This window comes from Notolepis coatsorum (assembly GCF_963971535.1).
Source record: "Notolepis coatsorum genome assembly, chromosome: 7".
Classification (NCBI taxonomy): Eukaryota; Metazoa; Chordata; class Actinopteri; order Aulopiformes; family Paralepididae; genus Notolepis; species Notolepis coatsorum.
This window is the reverse complement of record NC_140171.1, coordinates 141,536,394-141,560,173: the sequence shown is the minus strand read 5'-3', so window position 1 is coordinate 141,560,173 and position 23,780 is coordinate 141,536,394. Positions and strand designations below refer to the sequence as shown.

The 23,780-nt window shown below is 45.4% G+C and overlaps 1 protein-coding gene across 1 annotated transcript in view; it reads left to right on the top strand.

Moving 5' to 3' along the window:
• Positions 1 to 548: 548 nt before the first annotated feature.
• The window catches only part of LOC311231789 (voltage-dependent calcium channel gamma-3 subunit-like), a gene marked incomplete at both ends in the record, with an annotated part of 26,922 nt that continues 3,690 nt past the window's right edge, over positions 549 to 23,780 (top strand). The window contains 2 exons of the mRNA XM_084318417.1: positions 549 to 759; positions 12,203 to 12,286. Of these exons, the coding sequence (XP_084174543.1) occupies positions 549 to 759; positions 12,203 to 12,286 (295 nt within the window). The remainder of the gene's footprint in view (positions 760 to 12,202; positions 12,287 to 23,780) is intronic.

Below are 23,780 nucleotides of genomic sequence, written 5' to 3'. Positions count from 1 at the left end.
TCACATCACACGCCGGGCGGGTTCTGGACTTTGCAGCAGTTCCCGAAGTTGAGCAGGGCAAGAACTTCACTGATATCAGTGGAGTTCTTAATAACAACCAACTTTTTAACAACCAACTGACGCGCGTTCTTTCTCTCAACCGTTTTGCCTTCGTCGTCGTCTGTCTGTGTTGACTTTTGTTTCTGCTCTGTTCAAATAGCAGCTGATGAGCCATCATCAATAATCACATCCCGTCCGCTACTAATGGAGCATGGAGAGATCCCGAGGGAGTGAACACCGTGGTCAAGTAATCTATATGCCTATTGCCTACATAGGGAGAGATTCGGGGGAAAAGGGAACAACCATGACGTCCGTTGATTAGAATATCAAATAACATAATATAGACGCATGGAGGAGAGGATGTGCACAGTATTTGAGCTCGCTGTTTATTTAGCCGATGGGTTGATCTGCTCGGAGGACCGGCCTCGGAGAACCAAGAGTTTCTATTGAAGCCCCGGCTGCTGGGTTCATTGGATCGGGAGGGTAGGCTGCTTCATTGGGGCGTCGAGATGCGGGTCAGCAAACGAGGGATTCTGATGCTGATGACCACGGCGGGCGCCTTCTGTGCCTTCAGCCTCATGACCATCGCCGTCGGCACCGACTACTGGCTCTACTCCCGGGGCATGTGCCGGTCCAAGAACTCCAACGACAACGAGACTATTCGCAAGAACGAGGAGGTTCTGACCCACTCGGGTCTCTGGCGCACCTGTTGTACCGAAGGTGGGTAGAAAATACAGGTGTGTGAGTTTCAACCTGACTCTATGTTCCTTCTTTAAAACGTAGTTTGTCCCCCTCCCCTCTGGCAGGAGATATAGGCTCCCCAGGTTAAAGAGCAACAGATTTCCCCTGGGGACAAAGTCTGAACTGAACTACGCTATCTTTTACACGTAGAGCGATACCTTGATATCAGGCCTATATATATAGGCCCTATACTCTGGTAAAAGTAAAGGTCGACCGGTCCGTTTGTGATTCTACATAAAAGTAATGAAGCGGCGTACTTGATTTTTTGTTTGTTTGTGGCTTCTATGGGTTGGTAGTTCATTAGATCGATAGATCATTAATTTGGTTCACTCAAATTAAAAAAGTACATCATCATTTTTATGAATTGATTTCTTGTAAAAAACCCTTTTATTAATAAGTAACTGTAGGCCTACTTGGGAGTGTTGTATGGAGTAATACGTAGCCCACAGTGGAGTAAAATTAGCCTATTATTAAGTCTTAAATAGAAATATGCAGCCTTTTGTTTACCATAGTGTGATATAATGTTCCACACCTCTGTGCTCTTGTCTACGTGTTAAGTGTCGCTTGCTTGACCCAAATAGTTTGATTAATTTACCAGAACATAACAGCGTATATTGAAGGCACGACTGACTAAGGATATATGTTTCAAAAGATTTTGCTTGCATTTGGAATCAGAAGAAGCCATGAGATCTTGGAGATAGTATAGGCCTGGCCTGGAAATTAATGAAAAAGGCACATACAATGTAACATTTTCAACACGTTTCTTGACCATTTGAACACAGTCTGCTCTTATTCACAATCACATCCCTGTTTCTCTTCTTCTCCCCCGTCCCTCCCACTATTTTATTTATTGTGGAGTCTACATTTAATGCAACTATAGAAAGGGATCAAAGGGTTAAACTCCCCTCCCATCCTCCACCCTTCATGCACTCCTCTCTTGTCTCTCCTTCCTCACACACCCCTCACTCTGCTGTCCTATAGTGTCTGTAAAGCTTTAAGTGATTTCATAGAGTGATAACAAAGCTGGCAGACTATTAAAGAGGCATCAGTGTTCCAACAAACTTTGTATGTGTGTCTGTCTGTATGGGAAAGAGAGGTGTGTGTGTGTGTGTGTGTGTAGGCGTGTGGATCACAGACCGATGTGTAGGTGTGTGGATCACAGACCGATGTGTGTGTGTGTGTGTGTGTGTAGGCATGTGGATCACAGACGTATGATGAGTGAGTGTGTGTGTGTGTGTTTGCGTATAACCAAATCAACAGATGAGTTCATTATTTCAGGATCGTCGCCCCAATTACAAGATTATTTTAACCCTTTCACTACCACTCTACCAAAGGGTTAACCCTTTCACTGCAACACCACAGAAGGATAACCCTTTCACTGCCACACAACAAAGGGTTAACCTTCTGTAGTGTGGTAGTGAAATCATGTTAACCATCTGTAGTGTGGTAGTGAAAGGGTTAACCTTATGTAGTGTGGTAGTGAAATAGTTAACCTGTAGTGTGGTTGTGAAAGGGTTAACCTTCTGTATTGTTGCAGTGAAAGGGTTAACCCTTTGGTAGTGTGGTAGTGAAAGGGTTAACCTTATGTAGTGTGGTAGTGAAAGGGTTAACCCTTTGGTAGTGTGGTAGTGAATGGGTTAACCTTATGTAGTGTGGTTGTGAAAGGGTTAACCCTTTGTCATGTGGCAGTGAACGGGTTAACCTTCTGTGTTGTCGCAGTGAAAGGGTTAACCCTTTGGTAGTGTGGTAGTGAAAGGGTTAACCGTATGTAGTGTGGTAGTGAAAGGGTTAACCCTTTGGTAGTGTGGTAGTGAAATGTTAACGGTCTGTAGTGTGGTAGTGAAAGGGTTAACAGTCTGTAGTGTGGTTGTGAAAGGGTTAACCGTCTGTAGTGTGGTAGTGAAAGGGTTAAGCTGATACCTGTGTGGTACTTCCCCACAACAACAACAACAACAACAACAACAACAACCGTAGACTCAGCAGTGACTGAGGCAACTCGAGGCTCAAGGAAATCACCAGTCAGGCCAATGGACCTGATACTGACAGTCCATTGTTGATACTTTGAGATGGCTGCTAGGACGAATTACGACATTAATAATAATAAACTTTATTTATATAGCACCTTTCATACAGAAACTGCAGCTCAAAGTGCTTCACAACAGAAAAAAGACAGCACAAAATGAGCACCTAAAGTGCAGACATATAAAATCACAGTTTTTCACATTAGGATCTAACATCCCAACAGGCCACCTTGTTTATGGTTTGATTCAGTTTTAAATAGACAATAATAAAAAGAGTAAGATAGATTAGACAGAGTAAAATAGTGCACATAAAGTGCAGACATATAAAAGGCAATAAAATAGTTCTGGATTACTGTGTTTTAACAGTTTAAAGGCGTCTTTACCTCTCTCTGTTTGGTATATACATTACATTTACATTTGCATTTAGTCATTTAGCTGACGCTTTTAGCGACTTACAAGTTCTGTACAACAGGTCATCAGGAAGGGCACAACTCTATCAGCTGAGTAACAATGTTCATCAAAGTGTTGAGTGCTACAGTGTAGGTTAGTATATTAGGACATGACAGTAAGGTTATTTTCTTTTCTTTTTTGACATTAATATATTTCCAGGAGGTGGCATGGAAGAACAGAACCGTTTTGTGTTTCTATGCATTGGCTGAATTCAGCGTCCTCCTAGAGTAGTGGAATAGGTGGGCATATCGTAGAGTAGTGGAATAGGTGCCATATCGTAGAGTAGTGGAATAGGTGGCATATCGTAGAGTAGTGGAATAGGTGGCATATCGTAGAGTAGTGGAATAGGTGGCATATCGTAGAGTAGTGGAATAGGTGCCATATCGTAGAGTAGTGGAATAGGTGGGCATATCGTAGAGTAGTGGAATAGGTGGCATATCGTAGAGTAGTGGAATAGGTGGGCATATTGTAGATTAGTGGAATAGGTGGCATATCGTAGAGTAGTGGAATAGGTGGCATATCGTAGAGTAGTGGAATAGGTGGGCATATCGTAGAGTAGTGGAATAGGTGCCATATCGTAGAGTAGTGGAATAGGTGGCATATCGTAGAGTAGTGGAATAGGTGGCATATCGTAGAGTAGTGGAATAGGTGGCATATCGTAGAGTAGTGGAATAGGTGCCATATCGTAGAGTAGTGGAATAGGTGGGCATATCGTAGAGTAGTGGAATAGGTGGCATATCGTAGAGTAGTGGAATAGGTGGGCATATCGTAGATTAGTGGAATAGGTGGCATATCGTAGAGTAGTGGAATAGGTGGCATATCGTAGAGTAGTGGAATAGGTGGGCATATCGTAGAGTAGTGGAATAGGTGCCATATCGTAGAGTAGTGGAATAGGTGGGCGTATCGTAGAGTAGTGGAATAGGTGGGCATATCGTAGAGTAGTGGAATAGGTGGCATATCGTAGAGTAGTGGAATAGGTGGGCGTATCGTAGAGTAGTGGAATAGGTGGGCATATCGTAGAGTAGTGGAATAGGTGGCATATCGTAGAGTAGTGGAATAGGTGGCATATCGTAGAGTAGTGGAATAGGTGGCATATCGTAGAGTAGTGGAATAGGTGGGCATATCGTAGAGTAGTGGAATAGGTGGCATATCGTAGAGTAGTGGAATAGGTGCCATATCGTAGAGTAGTGGAATAGGTGGCATATCGTAGAGTAGTGGAATAGGTGGCATATCCATATCGTAGAGTAGTGGAATAGGTGCCATATCGTAGAGTAGTGGAATAGGTGGGCGTATCGTAGAGTAGTGGAATAGGTGGGCATATCGTAGAGTAGTGGAATAGGTGGCATATCGTAGAGTAGTGGAATAGGTGGCATATCGTAGAGTAGTGGAATAGGTGGCATATCGTAGAGTAGTGGAATAGGTGGGCATATCGTAGAGTAGTGGAATAGGTGGGCATATCGTAGAGTAGTGGAATAGGTGGCATATCGTAGAGTAGTGGAATAGGTGGCATATCGTAGAGTAGTGGAATAGGTGGCATATCGTAGAGTAGTGGAATAGGTGGGCATATCGTAGAGTAGTGGAATAGGTGGCATATCGTAGAGTAGTGGAATAGGTGCCATATCGTAGAGTAGTGGAATAGGTGGCATATCATAGAGTAGTGGAATAGGTGGCATATTGTAGATTAGTGGAATAGGTGGGTATATCGTAGAGTAGTGGAATAGGTGGGCGTATCGTAGAGTAGTGGAATAGGTGGGCATATCGTAGAGTAGTGGAATAGGTGGCATATCGTAGAGTAGTGGAATAGGTGGCATATCCATATCGTAGAGTAGTGGAATAGGTGGGCATATCGTAGAGTAGTGGAATAGGTGGCATATCGTAGAGTAGTGGAATAGGTGGGCATATCATAGAGTAGTGGAATAGGTGCCATATCGTAGAGTAGTGGAATAGGTGGGCATATTGTAGATTAGTGGAATAGGTGGGTATATCGTAGAGTAGTGGAATAGGTGGCATATCGTAGAGTAGTGGAATAGGTGCCATATCGTAGAGTAGTGGAATAGGTGGCATATCGTAGAGTAGTGGAATAGGTGGCATATCGTAGAGTAGTGGAATAGGTGGCATATCGTAGAGTAGTGGAATAGGTGGCATATCGTAGAGTAGTGGAATAGGTGGCATATCGTAGAGTAGTGGAATAGGTGGGCATATCGTAGAGTAGTGGAATAGGTGGCATATCGTAGAGTAGTGGAATAGGTGGGCATATCGTAGAGTATTGGAATAGGTGCCATATCGTAGAGTAGTGGAATAGGTGCCATATCGTAGAGTAGTGGAATAGGTGGGCGTATCGTAGAGTAGTGGAATAGGTGGGCATATCGTAGAGTAGTGGAATAGGTGGCATATCGTAGAGTAGTGGAATAGGTGGCATATCGTAGAGTAGTGGAATAGGTGGCATATCGTAGAGTAGTGGAATAGGTGGGCATATCGTAGAGTAGTGGAATAGGTGGCATATCGTAGAGTAGTGGAATAGGTGCCATATCGTAGAGTAGTGGAATAGGTGGCATATCCATATCGTAGAGTAGTGGAATAGGTGGTATATTGTAGAGTAGTGGAATAGGTGGCATATCGTAGAGTAGTGGAATAGGTGGCATATTGTAGATTAGTGGAATAGGTGGGTATATCGTAGAGTAGTGGAATAGGTGGGCGTATCGTAGAGTAGTGGAATAGGTGGGCATATCGTAGAGTAGTGGAATAGGTGGCATATCGTAGAGTAGTGGAATAGGTGGCATATCCATATCGTAGAGTAGTGGAATAGGTGGGCATATCGTAGAGTAGTGGAATAGGTGGCATATCGTAGAGTAGTGGAATAGGTGGGCATATTATAGAGTAGTGGAATAGGTGCCATATCGTAGAGTAGTGGAATAGGTGGGCATATTGTAGATTAGTGGAATAGGTGGGTATATCGTAGAGTAGTGGAATAGGTGGCATATCGTAGAGTAGTGGAATAGGTGGCATATCGTAGAGTAGTGGAATAGGTGGTATATCGTAGAGTAGTGGAATAGGTGCCATATCGTAGAGTAGTGGAATAGGTGGCATATCGTAGAGTAGTGGAATAGGTGGCATATCGTAGAGTAGTGGAATAGGTGCCATATCGTAGAGTAGTGGAATAGGTGGCATATCGTAGAGTAGTGGAATAGGTGGCATATCGTAGAGTAGTGGAATAGGTGGCATATCGTAGAGTAGTGGAATAGGTGGCATATCGTAGAGTAGTGGAATAGGTGGCATATCGTAGAGTAGTGGAATAGGTGGGCATATCGTAGAGTAGTGGAATAGGTGGCATATCGTAGAGTAGTGGAATAGGTGGGCATATCGTAGAGTATTGGAATAGGTGGCATATTGTAGAGTATTGGAATAGGTGGCATATCGTAGAGTAGTGGAATAGGTGGCATATTGTAGAGTAGTGGAATAGGTGGCATATCGTAGAGTAGTGGAATAGGTGGCATATCGTAGAGTAGTGGAATAGGTGGCATATCGTAGAGTAGTGGAATAGGTGGGCATATCGTAGAGTAGTGGAATAGGTGGCATATCGTAGAGTAGTGGAATAGGTGGGCATATCGTAGAGTATTGGAATAGGTGGCATATTGTAGAGTATTGGAATAGGTGGCATATCGTAGAGTAGTGGAATAGGTGGCATATCGTAGAGTAGTGGAATAGGTGGGCATATCGTAGAGTAGTGGAATAGGTGGCATATTGTAGAGTAGTGGAATAGGTGGCATATTGTAGAGTAGTGGAATAGGTGGCATATCGTAGAGTAGTGGAATAGGTGGCATATCGTAGAGTAGTGGAATAGGTGGGCATATCGTAGAGTAGTGGAATAGGTGGCATATCGTAGAGTAGTGGAATAGGTGGCATATCGTAGAGTAGTGGAATAGGTGGGCATATCGTAGAGTAGTGGAATAGGTGGCATATCGTAGAGTAGTGGAATAGGTGGGCATATCGTAGAGTATTGGAATAGGTGGCATATTGTAGAGTATTGGAATAGGTGGCATATCGTAGAGTAGTGGAATAGGTGGCATATCGTAGAGTAGTGGAATAGGTGGGCATATCGTAGAGTAGTGGAATAGGTGGGCGTATCGTAGAGTAGTGGAATAGGTGGGTATATCGTAGAGTAGTGGAATAGGTGGGCGTATCGTAGAGTAGTGGAATAGGTGGGCGTATCGTAGAGTAGTGGAATAGGTGGGTATATCGTAGAGTAGTGGAATAGGTGGCATATTGTAGAGTAGTGGAATAGGTGGCATATTGTAGAGTAGTGGAATAGGTGGCATATTGTAGAGTAGTGGAATAGGTGGCATATTGTAGAGTGGTGGAATAGGTGGCATATCGTAGAGTAGTGGAATAGGTGGCATATTGTAGAGTATTGGAATAGGTGGCATATTGTAGAGTAGTGGAATAGGTGGCATATTGTAGAGTAGTGGAATAGGTGGCATATCGTAGAGTAGTGGAATAGGTGGCATATTGTAGAGTAGTGGAATAGGTGGCATATTGTAGAGTAGTGGAATAGGTGGCATATTGTAGAGTAGTGGAATAGGTGGCATATTGTAGAGTAGTGGAATAGGTGGCATATTGTAGAGTAGTGGAATAGGTGGCATATTGTAGAGTAGTGGAATAGGTGGCGTATTGTAGAGTAGTGGAATAGGTGGCATATTGTAGAGTAGTGGAATAGGTGGCATATTGTAGAGTAGTGGAATAGGTGGCATATTGTAGAGTAGTGGAATAGGTGGCATATTGTAGAGTAGTGGAATAGGTGGCATATTGTAGAGTAGTGGAATAGGTGGCATATTGTAGAGTAGTGGAATAGGTGGCGTATTGTAGAGTAGTGGAATAGGTGGCATATTGTAGAGTAGTGGAATAGGTGGGTATATTGTAGAGTAGTGGAATAGGTGGGCGTATCGTAGAGTAGTGGAATAGGTGGCATATTGTAGAGTAGTGGAATAGGTGGCATATTGTAGAGTAGTGGAATAGGTGGCATATTGTAGAGTAGTGGAATAGGTGGCATATTGTAGAGTAGTGGAATAGGTGGCGTATTGTAGAGTAGTGGAATAGGTGGCATATTGTAGAGTAGTGGAATAGGTGGCATATTGTAGAGTAGTGGAATAGGTGGCATATTGTAGAGTAGTGGAATAGGTGGCATATTGTAGAGTAGTGGAATAGGTGGCATATTGTAGAGTAGTGGAATAGGTGGCATATTGTAGAGTAGTGGAATAGGTGGCATATTGTAGAGTAGTGGAATAGGTGGCATATCGTAGAGTAGTGGAATAGGTGGCATATTGTAGAGTATTGGAATAGGTGGCATATTGTAGAGTAGTGGAATAGGTGGCATATTGTAGAGTAGTGGAATAGGTGGCATATCGTAGAGTAGTGGAATAGGTGGCATATTGTAGAGTAGTGGAATAGGTGGCATATTGTAGAGTAGTGGAATAGGTGGCATATTGTAGAGTAGTGGAATAGGTGGCATATTGTAGAGTAGTGGAATAGGTGGCATATTGTAGAGTAGTGGAATAGGTGGCATATTGTAGAGTAGTGGAATAGGTGGCGTATTGTAGAGTAGTGGAATAGGTGGCATATTGTAGAGTAGTGGAATAGGTGGCATATTGTAGAGTAGTGGAATAGGTGGCATATTGTAGAGTAGTGGAATAGGTGGCATATTGTAGAGTAGTGGAATAGGTGGCATATTGTAGAGTAGTGGAATAGGTGGCATATTGTAGAGTAGTGGAATAGGTGGCGTATTGTAGAGTAGTGGAATAGGTGGCATATTGTAGAGTAGTGGAATAGGTGGGTATATTGTAGAGTAGTGGAATAGGTGGGCGTATCGTAGAGTAGTGGAATAGGTGGCATATTGTAGAGTAGTGGAATAGGTGGCATATTGTAGAGTAGTGGAATAGGTGGCATATTGTAGAGTAGTGGAATAGGTGGCATATTGTAGAGTAGTGGAATAGGTGGCGTATTGTAGAGTAGTGGAATAGGTGGCATATTGTAGAGTAGTGGAATAGGTGGCATATTGTAGAGTAGTGGAATAGGTGGCATATTGTAGAGTAGTGGAATAGGTGGCATATTGTAGAGTAGTGGAATAGGTGGCATATTGTAGAGTAGTGGAATAGGTGGCATATTGTAGAGTATTGGAATAGGTGGCATATTGTAGAGTATTGGAATAGGTGGCATATTGTAGAGTATTGGAATAGGTGGCATATTGTAGAGTAGTGGAATAGGTGGCATATTGTAGAGTAGTGGAATAGGTGGCATATCGTAGAGTAGTGGAATAGGTGGCATATTGTAGAGTAGTGGAATAGGTGGCATATTGTAGAGTAGTGGAATAGGTGGCATATTGTAGAGTAGTGGAATAGGTGGCATATTGTAGAGTAGTGGAATAGGTGGCATATTGTAGAGTAGTGGAATAGGTGGCATATTGTAGAGTAGTGGAATAGGTGGCGTATTGTAGAGTAGTGGAATAGGTGGCATATTGTAGAGTAGTGGAATAGGTGGCATATTGTAGAGTAGTGGAATAGGTGGCATATTGTAGAGTAGTGGAATAGGTGGCATATTGTAGAGTAGTGGAATAGGTGGCATATTGTAGAGTAGTGGAATAGGTGGCATATTGTAGAGTAGTGGAATAGGTGGCGTATTGTAGAGTAGTGGAATAGGTGGCATATTGTAGAGTAGTGGAATAGGTGGGTATATTGTAGAGTAGTGGAATAGGTGGGCGTATCGTAGAGTAGTGGAATAGGTGGCATATTGTAGAGTAGTGGAATAGGTGGCATATTGTAGAGTAGTGGAATAGGTGGCATATTGTAGAGTAGTGGAATAGGTGGCATATTGTAGAGTAGTGGAATAGGTGGCATATTGTAGAGTAGTGGAATAGGTGGCATATTGTAGAGTAGTGGAATAGGTGGCATATTGTAGAGTAGTGGAATAGGTGGCGTATTGTAGAGTAGTGGAATAGGTGGCATATTGTAGAGTAGTGGAATAGGTGGCATATTGTAGAGTAGTGGAATAGGTGGCATATTGTAGAGTAGTGGAATAGGTGGCATATTGTAGAGTAGTGGAATAGGTGGCATATTGTAGAGTAGTGGAATAGGTGGCATATTGTAGAGTATTGGAATAGGTGGCATATTGTAGAGTATTGGAATAGGTGGCATATTGTAGAGTATTGGAATAGGTGGCATATTGTAGAGTAGTGGAATAGGTGGCATATTGTAGAGTAGTGGAATAGGTGGCATATTGTAGAGTATTGGAATAGGTGGCATATTGTAGAGTAGTGGAATAGGTGGCATATTGTAGAGTAGTGGAATAGGTGGCATATTGTAGAGTAGTGGAATAGGTGGCATATTGTAGAGTAGTGGAATAGGTGCCATATTGTAGAGTAGTGGAATAGGTGGCATATTGTAGAGTAGTGGAATAGGTGCCATATTGTAGAGTAGTGGAATAGGTGCCATATTGTAGAGTAGTGGAATAGGTGGCATATCGTATGCTCAGGGCCCAGGATGTAGGTCACTATAAAGCAGGGACGGACATTTCAATAGCTTGTAAGTCTGTGGCTGGTTCTGTTCAGATCAAGCTAGATCAAAAAGGTCCTCCTAGGCCAGAATGTGATTGCAAACTGATTGGAATTGGTGTGGGGTTCATATTAGTTCCACTGGGCTAATGCACACCCTCTGTATGTTCTATTCCTGCTACAGTATAGACTAAAGACACCATCCTTAATCCACATATAAACAAAAGGGTAGCCCTGCCACCAAAATGAAAAAACACAGGAATGGATAGATGTATTCATTCATTTCAGAATGATAACAACGACCAACTGTGAGTTTTTGTTTTCTGATGCTGTTAAAGTTTTGTTTAACGTACATCAGCAATATTTGTGAACATTGGAATAAAATAGACCTATATTTTCGGTTATGATTGATTCAGAAAGATAGAAAAATCCTATTCCCATCGAAAAGAGATTGGGTTTTCAGAGTATATCCCGGAGGTGGTGTACAAAACAAGGCTACATCTCAGTACCTACCAGCCTTCCCTCCTGCTAATATCTAAAATCACTCTCTCAACCACTCTTTTCCTGCTCACAATCTTTACTCACTTCTTTATTTTTGTCTGCCGTCGATGTGACCCGACCACTGTGGTCCAGTTTTGTAACTCCTAATCGTAACCATGGTGACAGTCAGTCACATCATCAATGTTGGTCAATCGATGCAGCACATATAGTGCCTCACTAATCAATATTCCCCTGTTGGTTGAGAGTCGCTGGAACGCTTGGCCACAGCAATATTCAAACCATGGAACATCGAAGCAGCGAGGAGACATCAGATTGCATCTAAAACCTCCATATCTGTATGAATGAATGAATTACATTTTATTTTCGTGTCATGTCCGACGACCCATCCCTTATGGATTATAAGACACCAAAAACAACAATTGAACATAACAATAACTTCCCAGGGTTTCTAAGCTACACCGTGCTGCACACCATCAGAGGCCAGAATACATCACATAATATGTTATTTTCGTGTGTTTATCCCAAGCTCTCTCTAAATATTCAGCAAGTGCAAAAACCCTGTGATCAAAAATCCGTTTGAATCTATCTGCATCACTAAACCATATTAACTCAAGGTTTTTATACCTGTCAAATAACTTTTTACACAACTCATAGTATAGTGGACAATAAAACATAAAAAGACACTCATTCTCAATATCGATACCACAGTAAATACAGATTTGTATGTGTGATTTTATAACCCATAAGAAACAGAGCAGTCAGACTACTGATAGACATATCGACTCCACGTGCCACACACACACACACACACACACACAAAAACACACACACAAAAACACACACACAAAAACACGCACACACACACACACACTGTTGAACTCTCAGCCTGTTGTCTTTTGTCTTTCTGTAGGAGTATTCCGGGGTGTGTGTAAAGACATTGATCACTTTCCTGAGGATGCAGAATCTGACCAGGACGCTGGAGCGTACTTACTACGTGAGAAATGTCCACACACACACACACGCAGACGCACGCAGACGCACACGCACGCACACGTACACGCGCACACACACACGCACACACACACAGGTACACACACACATGTACACACACACACATACACACACACACAATGGCTGAAGTGAGTGAAGCCTCACTCCCTGGTCCAAGATCAGATGGGTCTCCTGATACAAATGTGTGCCCAGTGCCACCCCTAGTGAAAGAATCCTATATAGCCGCAGTATTTGCCCGCGTCCACCTCTTGTTTGATGTGGTCATTCAAATAGAGGAGGCATGTGTCAGTGGAGTGTAATGTTCTGAAGCCAGATTGGAATTTGTAGATTAGATTTTTTTTTGCAAGGTACTTTTCGACCTGTTCGTAGACTATTTTTTCCATGACTTTCGAGATGGAGGTAAGAATAGAAACAGGGCGGTAGTTGCCTGGGTCTAATTTGCTGCCTTTTTTGTGCAGGGGGGGGGGGGGGGGTCACTCTCGCAATTTTAAAGTCTTTGGGGACGTGTCCCTGTTTTATGGAGAGGTTTATTATGTGTGTGATGACTGGGGTGATGGCAGCTGCTGAGTCTCTGAGGAATTTGGAGGGGATGTTGTCATGGCCAGTGGCCTTGTTAGGTTGGAGGGTGCTCAGTTTTTTGGAGTACCTCATCTGTTGTTACCATTTCAAGTTTGAAGTCGTCTTGTGTTCTACCCCTGTAGACAACAACACAAGCTGAGAATACTGTTTGGGCTTGGTGGGGGGAAGGGTAGACAAGACAACATGAGGGCAGGTGGCACAATAATCATTTGATCTCAATGATATTCATGATCGTGGGAAGCAAAAGGGTCTCAACTGAAATTTAAACTGGATTATCCCATAGCCCTACTGCCATGTAGTAACCTGTAGTACTATATGCTTTATTATACTCTCACCCAACATTTTAATCTAAATGATTCATTATTAATTAATTAAAGAAATCCTGCAGGACATTTGCAATCCTGTAGGACTCTATTAGAAGAACACTTTAAAACCAATAGGATCCTACTGGAAATGAAAGAAATTGGGATTTTGAAATCCTATTAGATTAAATTGGAAACAAACTTGAAATCCAATAGGAAGAAATCTAATAGGATTTTGAAAGTCCTATTATATTATATTGGAAAAAGAAGAAGTCCTTAATAGGGAATAGGATCCTTTGACAGTACGAGGGACATCACTGTGGCCAGAATGCAAATGTAATCCAGATCAGAACAATATCGTCACATACCCGTTCTAGCTAGTTAAACAATCCACGTCCATGTTTACTATATGACCGTGTAAGTGTCACACTGCCATGCTTATGTGGCAAAATGATCCATTAATCCAAATGATTTCTCACATTCCAATGATCCATCCATACATCCATTACAACTTTTTTGTCAGAGGAATGTCATGGTTTCGCCATAGAGCCCCATTATATTTTAGAGCAGTAATCACACAGCAGGTAATGCTGATTGGCTCAGCACAGTGTGTTTAGAAGCAGGAAGACTGCATGATCTTTTGCAATGAACATTTCATTCATTCATTACATTTATATAGTGCTTTTCTAGACACTCAAAGCACTCCCCACAATGTAGGGTGGAAATTGCCTCCTTCACCACCACTGGTAGCACCCAACCTTGGGCTACGCAGGCTCAATGGCTGCCATACACTGGCACCAGGCACACATCACACGACACAATGGCTCAGGAGACCGGGATTGATATGATTAGGGGGAGGGATGATTAGGTGGCCTTGATGTCAGAGACCTGATTGGGAATTTGGCCAGGATCAGCTTGATGAGTTCTTTGCATTAATAATTCTGCTTATAACCATGTATAACATTATTTTGCTATATTGATTAGTTGGGACACCACTAACCTGGCAAAGCAGTTTGGTGTTTACAGGTGCAGTATTCATTGAGGTCAGAAAATGGTGCATGTGTAAATCAGCAATTGCAAAATGTGTTCGTTCAACCTTTATTTCAATCAGGAGAGACTAGGTTTACCAAGCTTTAATTTCACAATATAACAAAATAAATGAAAGAATTTAAGTGGCTCCATTTGATGTGATGGCTTATTCATGAGGTACAAGAAACCCCCTGAATAGTTGGAGAGCAGAACCCCCCCCCCCACTAGGGGTAGGTGTAGGGCTGTAGGCTGTCCCTCCTGGGGTTGTGAGAATGAAGATGATGATGGTGGTGGTGGTGGTGGTGGAGGAGCATGAAACGAGCTTCTCCCAAGTTTAAACCGATTGGATAGTAAGGCATGAAGGCGGGACAATGCTTAGCCTAAACTGGTTAATTGGATAATATGAGATTTCAAAGACAAATGAATTGAAGTCTTCTCTCCAAAGTGTAACATGTTTTTCAACCGCTTTGACTAGAGTGGCCTCCCCACACCCCTCCCCCCACCCATCAACACCAGCACCCCTCTCAAGCACCCCCCCCCCCCCCCCCCACCCACACCCATCAGCACCGGCACCCCACCCCCACCACCACCTACAAACACCAACCCCACCATCTCAGCCAACAGCACACTACCTACAGAGACATCAGTCCCAACCCTGACCATCACTAACTGCCAGGTCAGGAGGCAGCTCTCCAAGATTAGTGTGAACAAGGCCAGAGGACCGGACAACACCAATCCCAGGGTGCTCAAAGCATGTGCAGAGCAGCTGGCAGCACCGCTCCAACATCTCTTCACCCTGAGGCTGGAGAGGGTGCCCCAGCTCTGGAAGACTTCCTGCATTGTCCCGGTGCCCAAGAAGGGACGACCCAGCACCCTCAACGACTACAGGCCAGTCGCTCTGACGTCACACGTCATGAAGACGTTCGAGAGACTGGTCCTGCAACACCTCAAGCCCCTGGTGTGTGACTCCCTCGACCCCCTGCAGTTTGCATACCAGGCAAACATCGGGGTGGAAGACGCCATCATCTATATGCTCCACAGAGCGTACACGCACCTGGAGAAGCCGCGCAGCTCAGTGAGGATTATGTTCTTCGACTTCTCCAGTGCCTTCAACACCATCCAGCCGTCACTGCTAGCGGAGAAGCTCTCCGTGATGCAGCTGGAGCACGGCTTGGTGGCCTGGATCAAGGATTACCTCACTGACAGACCGCAGTACGTCATACTAAAGGACAGTCAGTCTGACGTACTGGTGAGCAACACCGGCGGCCCCCAAGGAACTGTGCTGTCACCCTTCCTCTTCACCCTCTATACCTCAGACTTCTGCCACAACTCAAGCGGGTGCCACCTGCAGAAGTTCTCTGACGACTCCTCCATCGTAAGCTACATCACAGTTGACGATGAGGAGGAGTATAGAGCCCTGGTGGAGAGCTTTGTGGGGTGGAGCGACAGCAACCATCTCCAACTCAACACCAGTAAAACCAAGGAGCTGGTGGTGGACTTCCGTAGGGGCAAAAATAGCTTGGATAGGAGTAGGTCTGAGGCGGCCAGAAGATTCAGAGAGTAGGGGTCTTGAGGGTGTGTAGTTAGAGACCATTGACCGGAGGTAGGCGGGAGCGTTTCCCTTTGCCGCACGGTATGCTACGTCGAGGGCCTTGAAGCGGATTCGTGCAGCAATGGGGAGCCAGTGCAGGTCCCTAAGAAGTGGGGTGACATGAGCCGACTTCGGTAGGTTTGAGATCAGGCGGGCCGCTGCATTCTGAATGAGTTGAAGAGGCTTGGTGGCAGTGGCCGGTAGGCCAGCGAGCAGTGCATTGCAGTAGTCGAGGCGGGAGATGACTGTTGATTGGACGAGGAGTTGGGTGGCTTATTTTGTCAGGAAGGGACGGATCCTTCTGACGTTGCTTAGGAGGAATCTGCAGGTTCTGGTTGTCGCTGCGATGTGAGCAGAGAAGTTCAACTGGTCGTTGAGGACAACACCAAGGTTCTTGGCGGTCGGGGACGCGGTCACAGCTGCATTCTCGACTGTGATGGAAAGGTTGGTCAGGGGGGATGATTTGGCCGGCAGGTGGAGCAATTCTGTTTTGCTTAGGTTCAGTTTGAGGTGGTTGGTCGTCATCCAGGCGGAGATGTCGGACAGACAGGCCGAGATCCGCTCAGAGACGTGGATATCTGAGGGAGGGAAGTAGAGGAAGAGTTGAGTATACGAGAAGCCATGAGACGTGATAATGTTACCCAGTGATTTAGTGTAGAGGGAGAAGAGAAGGGGTCCTAGAACCGAGTCATTCTGTAAGAGATAAGCAGTAAGTTGGTTGGATACAGCACGTTCAAGTGTTTTAGGAAGGAAGGAGAGAAGAGAGACAGGATGATAGTTGCCTATGACGGTGGGGTTCAGGGTTGGTTTTTTTATGAGCGGTGTGACTCTGGCTTGTTTTAGGGAGGTGGGGACCACCCCTGAGTTGAGTGAGACATGGTAGCATGCAGTTTGCAAAGATTCTTGGCAGAGGCCTCGATGCTATGGTGAAAGAAAGAAGCTTTGGCATTAGTAATGGTTTTGGAGAATGTTAACAAGAGGTTGTGATATGTGTCGATGTCAGCAGTGAGGCGTGACTTTCTATACTTCCTCTCAGCCGCTCTCAGGACCTGTCTTTGTTCTCTCACTGGATCTGATACCAGCGGCCATCAGGCTCCACAACAGTGGGCAGGGACTGCTGCCAGACATCCAACTACAACTACTAGGAACCTAAAAGGACAATAATACTACCTTATGCATACTGCACCTTATGTGAATACTGTATTTTTTAGTTAGTTAGTTAATTATATTGATTTGTTATATTGTTTACACTGCTTGTTTTTCCTGCGTGATTTTTTTCCGGACGGCACAGTTTGCGAAGACGCTCTCCGATTGGCTAGCCCGCGTACAGCGAAGACCCTCTCTGATTGGTTTAGCTTAACATATACAACAACACAATAAATGCAAAAGAGAAAAAAGAAACAAGCACGTGTGTTCACGAGGGTTTCCTCCAGGTACTCCGGTTTCCTCCCACACCATAAAGACATGCATGTTAGGCAGGGACTACAGATGGAAACTAGCTCATTAGCTAATTCTGGCACATTTACATCGATGTGGAAACTGAAGATGTTGATTAATGTGCATTGTCACTGGGTAAAAAATAAATAAACTTAAACTTCACAATAGCTGACTTTTTTGTGATAGGCCACTCCCACTGCCACACCCCCTTTAGCCAATTGGCATGAACACACACACACACACACACACACACACACACCTGACCTCCATGCCCAGCGCCTCCTATAGGGCGAATCGTGTGCCTGCTAGAGGGTGGGGACATTTTTGTGGACGAACCGACAGCTGGTTGCAGCTAAAAAAGAATCTAGTCAATCAAAACAACTGCAGACTGAGGTAAAATGGTTAATGATTAAAGATTTAAACTGCCCAACAGATTGGGAGGTATTGAGTTCTAAAGTGCAGTGGAAGATGTGTCGGTCGCACACACACTAAAAGCAGTCCTGATCAGACATGGCCGCCCGCTCAGTGACAAACATAGAGAGGCGGAGAGAGAAAGCAGCCAATGAGAGACGAGAACACATTGCCTCACAGTACAGTAGCTCTTGGGCAAATGTAGTTATTTTGAACTGTTTCGAATTTCACAGTTTCATCCTTTTGAATTAATATACAAATATCTTTACAGGCAGAAGATTCATTTTTTTGTTATTGTAGGGTCGACAGTATTCCCTGAATAATAAAAATGGCTATTTATACAATCTTTATTTAGTCTCAAAAGATTTCTCATTTACAATGACGGTGAGAGGTAGGCTACAGTACATAATACAAAAACAATATAGAAACAGAAAAGTCAATCAATTAAACGATTTGATTTCATTACACAACTACGGGTGAAATGGTTGGCTATTATAGCTTTAAACTGACCAATGGATATTGAGTTTTAAAGTGCTTTGTAAAACATTCCAAGTGTCGGGACACAGAAGCTAAAAGCTGTTTTTCCTCATTCAGTGCAAACTCTGGGGACCTTAAGCCTAAGCCAACCAGAGAGAGTATGATGGGGTTCAGAGTTCCAGTCCCGTGATGAAGGGATGAAGGGTGGAAGATCATCAGTGATGGTTTTATACAGAAATAGATGCCAGTGCAAGCCATGTATCTCTACCAGAGAGGACCACCCAAGCTTACCATACAGGACACAATGATGGAACCATAACTGTCACCAGTGATAAATCTAAGGGCAGAATGATATACACAATCCAAAGGGTTTAGATTGGAAGCAGCATGTCTATAAAGTCTCCATAATCCAAAACAGATAATATCCAAAATATCTTCAACGACCCTCCTTCTGCTAAGCATAGGAACACTGGTTTTGTTTTTACAAAAAGCCAACGTTCTGTTGCAGTTCACTTGCAAGGTTATCGACATGGTATTGTTGTGGAAATTACTAAGAGAACAAAGGATGAGCCGAGTAAATGTGGAGTCGAGATATATAAAAGTTTAGAATAGATCTATTCATTGTGGCCACAGTGAAAATGCTCAGTTCTGTTTCGTATTCGCTCTCGCTCGGCATCGCTCTCTGCACTATCTCGCATATGTGCACGCGCACTGAATAAAGACCACAAATGTACCTTTAATCCCAATATTCGTCTGACCACACCCCTATCAGCTTACCCATATAAGCAGGGGTGGGGCCACCCACTCGCCTCCTTCTCGCTTTCACCACAAGGAAGAAGTGCCTCGGTAGATCCCCACACTTGACACCATGCTGGAAGAAAGGATTAGGAGCAGCTTTGGGAAACAAGGATACGTTGACATCATATCTTTATTTTCTCTCTCACTATTTTCGAGAAAATACGGCGATATTGTCTTCGTACTGGAGTGTCTGGAAGATGATGATCATTCTAAAAATCCTCCACCGGTTTTCGTATTGGGAGTTCGTGCCGCTACATGCTTTTCCAACTGCAGTCCTTGCTGTGTGCTGGTTGCGGTAAAGGCACAGCTGGGCTGTAGGACGCGCCGCTGTTGTGAGACGCGGTGGGTTCCTGGTTCTGGTGAGTTATGTTTGCTGGCAGGCTTCACTTGTCTGTTAGTGCTATGGGGGCTACTTGACAATGTTTATGAAAACCGGCCCCAGGCTAGGGTCCTTTGTTCAGTCTCCTAGACGACAGAAGACCTTGGTCTGAAGCCATTTTAGTTTAACTAGTGGGCCGCGACCATTAACACTGGTGATCCCTGTGTGTTCTGGACGAGTGGATATCTCTCTGTCCCGTGTTAAGCCCCTTCTTTCATATCCAAATGAGAGTATTCCTTCACGAGGAGATATGTGCATGGATGTGCGATAGCGGAAGATCCATGTTTAAGTCAGCTACACAGGCCAGTTTGGTATTGTGCTGATTCCGTCGGGTGTTGGTAAAATCACCGTTGTAAAGCAGTGTTGACATCTTGTTTCTCTTTTCTCTTAAAAAGTGAGGAGAGGTTCAGAACGGCGGCCTGTCTGGGTGAGTGTTATGTCATTGTATACATGTTCAGGTGATAGCTGCTTAGCTTACGGTTAGCCAGTCAGCTGTTAGCTGCTGCGTTAGCCTGCTGGGATCGCTGCGTGGCCTACTTAGGTTGGGCCTACTGTTAGCCAGTCAGCTGTTAGCTGCGGCGCTAGCATGTCGTGATCACTAGGTAACGTTAGCTTGCTGCTATAGGCCAAGGCCTGGCGCGGGGTAGCTTCAGCTCCTCGCGCGCCGCCGCGAGCTCGCTTCTGGTCGTGTGCGCCGTTAGCTTGGCGTCTCGTGAGCAGGGGCAGTAGCGCCCGAACGGTTGGAGCGGCCGTTAGCTTAATGCTACTCTGTTGAACGTGCTTTGATTATAACATGTTTTACACTCTTGACTACGACGTCATCCTTGACAGGGGATGTTCGTCGACCCTGCCCTGAGCCTGGACGGGGATTGCGTCAACAAAGAGGACTGTAGCGACTGGTTGGAGCGACGACGCTGCCCAGTTCGAGCAACACAGGATCGGCTGTGTTGTCTACGGGGTCTTGAGTCTGCACTTCGCTGATCTACGTTCCGGGTAGGACAAGGTTTGACCAGACCTTATAACACGTCTTCTGGTTTTACTTTTCTAAATGTTTTGTGAATAACGATGTTTTCCCAAAACGTGTGTTGCTGCAATGCATTTAGGATACGACGCGAGTTATGTGTGAACTGTTTTTGTCACTGGCAGTTAGCTTCTCCGTGCAAATCGGGTTGTTGTTACAGATGTGAAAATGATCTGGTTGTTGTGTGAGAAACATCATGGTGTTTATATGTACTGTGTACTCACAACTAAGGTAACTAACCTATGAAGCTATGCTTAGTGACAAGTGAGTAAAAGAATGTTCTTTTCTCAGCCTGTGATGACAATGAACAGTGTGTTCACATATTAACAGGTTTTCCTGTTTTAACTGGCCGTATTAAGGGTAAAATAAGAGGATTGTGTTTCCCCCCGGTTCCCTGGGGACTTTTTCATCCTCCTATCATACATGTTGTGCACTAAATTGTGTCTTTTGTGTGGTAGGGATGCGATGTAACCCTTAGCTTGATTGCTGAGGTTGTGCTAAAACTGCTGGAGAAACTTTATTTTCCTAAAAGAAAAGATTGTTTGGTCGCTGTCGTGTGTGCTTAGCAAGGCCTGTGGCCGATACTAATCGAGAATTATGTTTTCTCTCATTATGAAAAACGGCGTTCCTCTGTAGAGTGTTTTTGCCATTTTTTTTAGGTGATGATGGGTTGTGTGTGTCATGTGACCTACAACTGGGTTGGACTGGCCACAGAAGCACATGTGTATGTTGGACCGGGGCTCTTAGAGAGCCCTCTCTATTCTGTGTTTTTTCCTTAGTAAAAATCAGATAGCAGGTTGGCTCATGCGCTGTGTGGAGCTGTCAAACGCTTCATAGAGCTGACTATGACTGTGTCATATTCTCTTTTTGTCATTACATCGTATCATGGGTGTGGGGTCGTAAAGGGGTGAACTGGTAACCTTTCCTCTCCCCCTTGTTTCTGTCGGTCAGGGGTACACCCCCTGTCCTTCAAGGTTCCTGTCACGTTGCGGTTCGGCACGTTACGGGGGGGGGGGGGGGGGGAGTTTCCTGGTCCCACGGCCTGGTATATTGGGCGTGTGCACCGCAGAAATCCCCCCGCCATAGAGTACGTCACCGTGCGCGTCTCTGTTGGTAGGACTTCCGTGTGCTGTTCAGGTCCATGTGATGGATCTGTTTCGGGGGGGTGGTCAGGGCTCCTCCTCACCAAGCGCCTTTTCGGGCCTTCTGTGAGTTCGGACTCCTCCTTTCCATGTGAGGGAGCCTCCATCAGAGTACAGAGCCTTCCTCCTCAGATTGTCAAAGTGAGTGGACCCTCTAGAAGGTGTCCTATTCTATTGTATATGTATTCGATTCAATTCGATTATTGAGTGTGTATGGGTTCAGTGCCTCTTCCCCGGAGAGCCCTAAAACCAATTTTTTACATGCAATATATTCTTTTCAATCTGTACAGCTCGCGTGGGAAGTCTCTCTGGGGATCCCCGTCTCCTTCCTATGGGAGGGTGGTGGGATGTAAAAATGTGAACAATTTTTACCCCCGGCTGTGTAGACTGGGATACATACTGTTGATGCTTCCTTCTTTTCTATTCAAAAAGTGTTGGAGTTAGGAAGTGTCACACCCCTCTTGTCGTTCCCCTGGGCGCCTTGGGGATTCAATGACAGGTCTAAATAGCCTGTTCATTGATGGGGGTGTGTCCCGACGCACGTATAGTGCTAGCTCGCTGTAAACAGGCGACTGACTGGCACGCCTTGGTTGCTTGTGGTTAAAACAGCGTTTTTATAAAGCAACTGAGATGGGGGTTTTTCCTCTTCCGACGACCAAATCCCACGACCTGGGTTGGTTTTTCGACGGATTCTCGTTCATGTCTGGGGGATGATGACGGAATGGATCTGAACGTATGTAGAGGGGTCTCACGCCCTTGGGGTGGGCCACCGGGCGCGGTTCGCCCGAACGTCTGGGTGGCGCCTTCTTTTCATGTTAAGATCGACACGCATATCTGCCCTTTCTCCTGGAGTAGGCATGTCGGCGTGGTTAGGGCACGGGACTGGTTCTGGTCACGCTGGTCCGGATCAGTTGAACCCGTTGTCCGCCGGGGATGCAGATCTGCTGTTCTGGTACCCTGAGGGACTTGGGCTTTTTTCAGGGGGAAAAATGCCAGGTCGGTCCGGGTGTCACAGGGTTAAGCGCTATGGAGACCCTGGTTGGGTACGTTTTTACTCAGCACTGTCGTAATGGCTTACGGCCATGCCATCCTGTACACGCTCGATCTCGTCGGATCTCGGCCGCTACACAGGTTGGTCCTGGTTAGTACTTGGTTGGGAGACCGCCTGGGAATACCAAGTACGGTGTGCTTAGGGGCTGGTTCTCCATTCTTTTTCGCTCCTCTCTCACGCATGGCGAAGAGGGGCCTGTTGGGGTGGTTTTTGACCTCCTCTGGTAACCCTGTGCTTCCCGTACCGCCAGGCCCGGTCCGAAGTAATGTTTCGTCGACCCGTAGGCCTGGGTTAACCCTTTTTTGAAAACTGAAACACTTGTACTGCGGTATAGCCGGTGTATACCCGCAGGTGTGTTTTGGAGTTTTTTCTTGAGGGGTTATACTATACTATAACCCTCAAACGGTGAACCCGGGAGTTGACACTGCTCCAACACACCAGGGAATCAACCACCTTGGTGTTACCCAATGTGGTGGTTGTTCCTATAACCGTTATAGGAACAACCACCACATTGGGTAACACCAAGGTGGTTGATTCCCTGGTGTGTTGGAGCAGTGTCAACTCCCGGGTTCACCGTTTGAGGGTGCCCCTGCACGTTCATGACGTCTGCCAATCGTGTCAGCCTTCTCTGCCTCGACCCCTCTGGGTGGGGGTTTTTAAATGGAGGCTTGGTCATGCAACATCGCCAGCTTACGCTCCTTCCGCCGGGGCGGCTGTGTTCAGCTGTCCCCTCTGGCGCCTGTCTCGTCCGCAGCTCCAGGCTAGGGTTAATAGCCTGTTGCCTGGTTTTTCCCCGGTGCGCTGCCTGCTTCCGTTGGTTAACCTTTTTTGTGTGCTTACGGCCATGCTGACTGCCTGTTGCAGGGTCAGTGTGTCAGGCGGTGTACTATTGGGGGGACGGGGCCCGCTCGGCTGAGGGGCCTTTGTCCGAATACGCTGGCGATGTGGGGGGCGGGGCACTACGTGCCCACCTGGTGGGGTCTTGATGCTGGCATCATGGACTTCTCCGGGCCCCCATTCCAGGGAGTCCAGTCCTTTTGGTGGGTCTGGGTCTTCCTTCGCGCTCCGCTGCTACGGCCTTGCCACGGGGTTGGGTTTGCCCTTGACCCCGTGATTCTGGGGGCAGTAACGAGGTTGTTCCTCCGTTTGTTCCCGGGTGGCATGCGGGTTGTGCGTGTGTGTAGTCGTGGGGTCAAGCCACGGTCTGCTCACCCTGTGCGTTGAGTTGCTTGAGTGCCTCTTCGCACGGTCGGGTCCGTC